General features: G+C 44.7%; 1 protein-coding gene across 1 annotated transcript; it reads right to left on the bottom strand.

The window, feature by feature from the left end:
- Window positions 1-784: 784 nt before the first annotated feature.
- GPR20 (G protein-coupled receptor 20) lies at window positions 785-1,879 on the bottom strand. Its single transcript, XM_018075602.2, has one exon. It carries the CDS (start codon window positions 1,877-1,879, stop codon window positions 818-820), a length of 1,062 nt encoding a protein of 353 aa, XP_017931091.1. The 3' UTR covers window positions 785-817.
- Window positions 1,880-2,155: the final 276 nt, after the last annotated feature.

Below are 2,155 nucleotides of genomic sequence, written 5' to 3'. Positions count from 1 at the left end.
TAGTACAGCATCATAGTCTGGTTCTGGGTTTCATCTTGGCTGTTCTTCGGGGAGAGAGAGAGAGCAGAACAGCAGAGTTTGCTGGGAAGCATATTAATTTTCACAGATTTTTGTAAGCTTGTCAGTAGTTTAGGAGATTTAGTGTCCAAATACAGGTGGGACATATCCTTAACCTCTACCCAAGCCCAAGTAGTGTGTATGAAAACATATACACTCACACATATGTTTTTCTTATAGCTGAAACAGTGAGAGGAGACTTTACACCTTGACTTCATCTCCCCATCCCTGAGAAGGTTCAGACTTTTTCAGGAACAAATGAGTAGTTACTAGTGACATGTGGGTTAAAATACTTTCTTTCCAATTCCATTGGCATCTAAAATCTTTGCAGCAGATAGCTCTGGAAACATCTCTCTAACTGTTTATTCTTAAGCACATGCCCAAGGCACAAAAATCTTTCATTACAAACCAGAGATATCCTGTTTTCTAAGTAATCCTAGAAGTCCTGCATTACGATGTCAAACATGAAAAGAAAACCACAGTAAAGAATTTGTTGCTAGCAAAATGTCTGTATTAAAATACAAAGAAACCTTCCCTGTTGGGAACAGTCATTAATAGACTCTCTTTATATTGGTACTAACAGCACTGTAGGTTCCATTCTCCAAACAGACCACAATGTTCTTGAGGAACAAATTCCACCACTGTTAGTCTGAACCTCAGCCTAAAAAACAAAGAGTTCAAAGACAATAGTATCGTGCATCCTAGTAATATTCCAGCATCATGGCACTGGTTTACTGCAGCATGTCCCACCAGATGTTGTTTATATCTGGACAGCACTTGGTGATGGCAAGCTCACAGGGCTCCCTATTGTGTTTGAGAAGGCGATGATTGCATTGGAGCCCTTGGAGTTCTTGTTCATGCCCAGGATATCCACGTTGGTTTGCTCTGGCTCAGCTTTCCTGAAGATGTTTTTCATGGTTGACTGGAAGTTGTTGGTGACAAAGCAGTAGACAATGGGGTCCATGCAGCTGTTGAGGCTACTCAGGGTCACTGTCACATGGTAGACGAGGATGCTGACATTATGGGGCATGTCTGGGTTGATGGAGATTGCGACCTGCCGCACGTGGAAAGGAGTGAAGCAGATCATGAAGATGATGAGGACGGTGATCAGGAGCTGCACAGCCCTCATCCTCCTCTCCCGGCTCTGGTGCATGAGGCTGGGCTTGGACAGGGCACACATAATCCTTGTGGTGAAGAAGATGATTATGATGAGGGGGAAGAAGTACTCGCAGACCATCAGGACCAGAATCTTGGAGAGGCAGCACTCAGCAAACTTTATTGCCATGGTCAGGATGGAGAAAGTCACCACTGTGGCAAAGATCCAGATGAAGACGCAGATTCCCTTGGCACAGGTGGGGTTCCTCCATTTCCGTGAGGCTTCCACCTGTACGATGGCCAGGTATCGGTCGACACAGATGCACGTCAGGAAGAGGATGCTGCAGTACATGTTGACAAAGTAGCCGAAGATATGAATCAAGGAGCAGTGCTGGCAGTCCCCTGCGCTGTAGAACATGATGATCCGGACAGGCAAGGAAAAGCCTACCAAGAGATCAGTAACAATCAAGTTTATGGTGTAAATAACAGAGGTGGTTTTTGTCTTGGTACGGAAGCAGAAGACGTACAATGCCAAGCTGTTCAGCACAACACCCACGAGGAAAATGATGGCATTGACTACCATCAGGACAATCCACAGGTTGTAAAATTCTGTGGACAGTTCTTTGTCTTCGTGGATGAACTTGGAGAACAAGTAGATGCTGATGTTGGGTTGATGGGTGGAGTTGATGGAGTCAAGGGCCAGCAGTTGGGTGGAGGAGGTCGGCATGGTTGCTGACTGACAGCGATCTGGAAGAAAAGAAAGAGTCAGAATTCCTTAGGGCTCAGAATCTTGTCACCTAAGAACATTTCAACCAACATGTTTGGACATCCCAAGGAGTAGATCCCCATTTGCCAATATGGGATTACCAATAATTGCAAGGAAAACATCTGAATTTATAATTACTGTCTTCCAGTGGCGCCAGATGCATGTTTTGAAAAAGACACACAATCCTCACTTCATGTTTCTCTTCCTCTTCCCTGTGCAAAAGTGGTTTTAAGGCCA

The sequence above is a fragment of the Manacus vitellinus genome, unplaced genomic scaffold (genome assembly GCF_001715985.3).
Source record: "Manacus vitellinus isolate BGI_N305 unplaced genomic scaffold, ASM171598v3 scaffold_1_pilon, whole genome shotgun sequence".
In the NCBI taxonomy this organism is placed as follows: Eukaryota; Metazoa; Chordata; class Aves; order Passeriformes; family Pipridae; genus Manacus; species Manacus vitellinus.
This window is presented reverse-complemented; position numbering and strand designations above follow the sequence as displayed.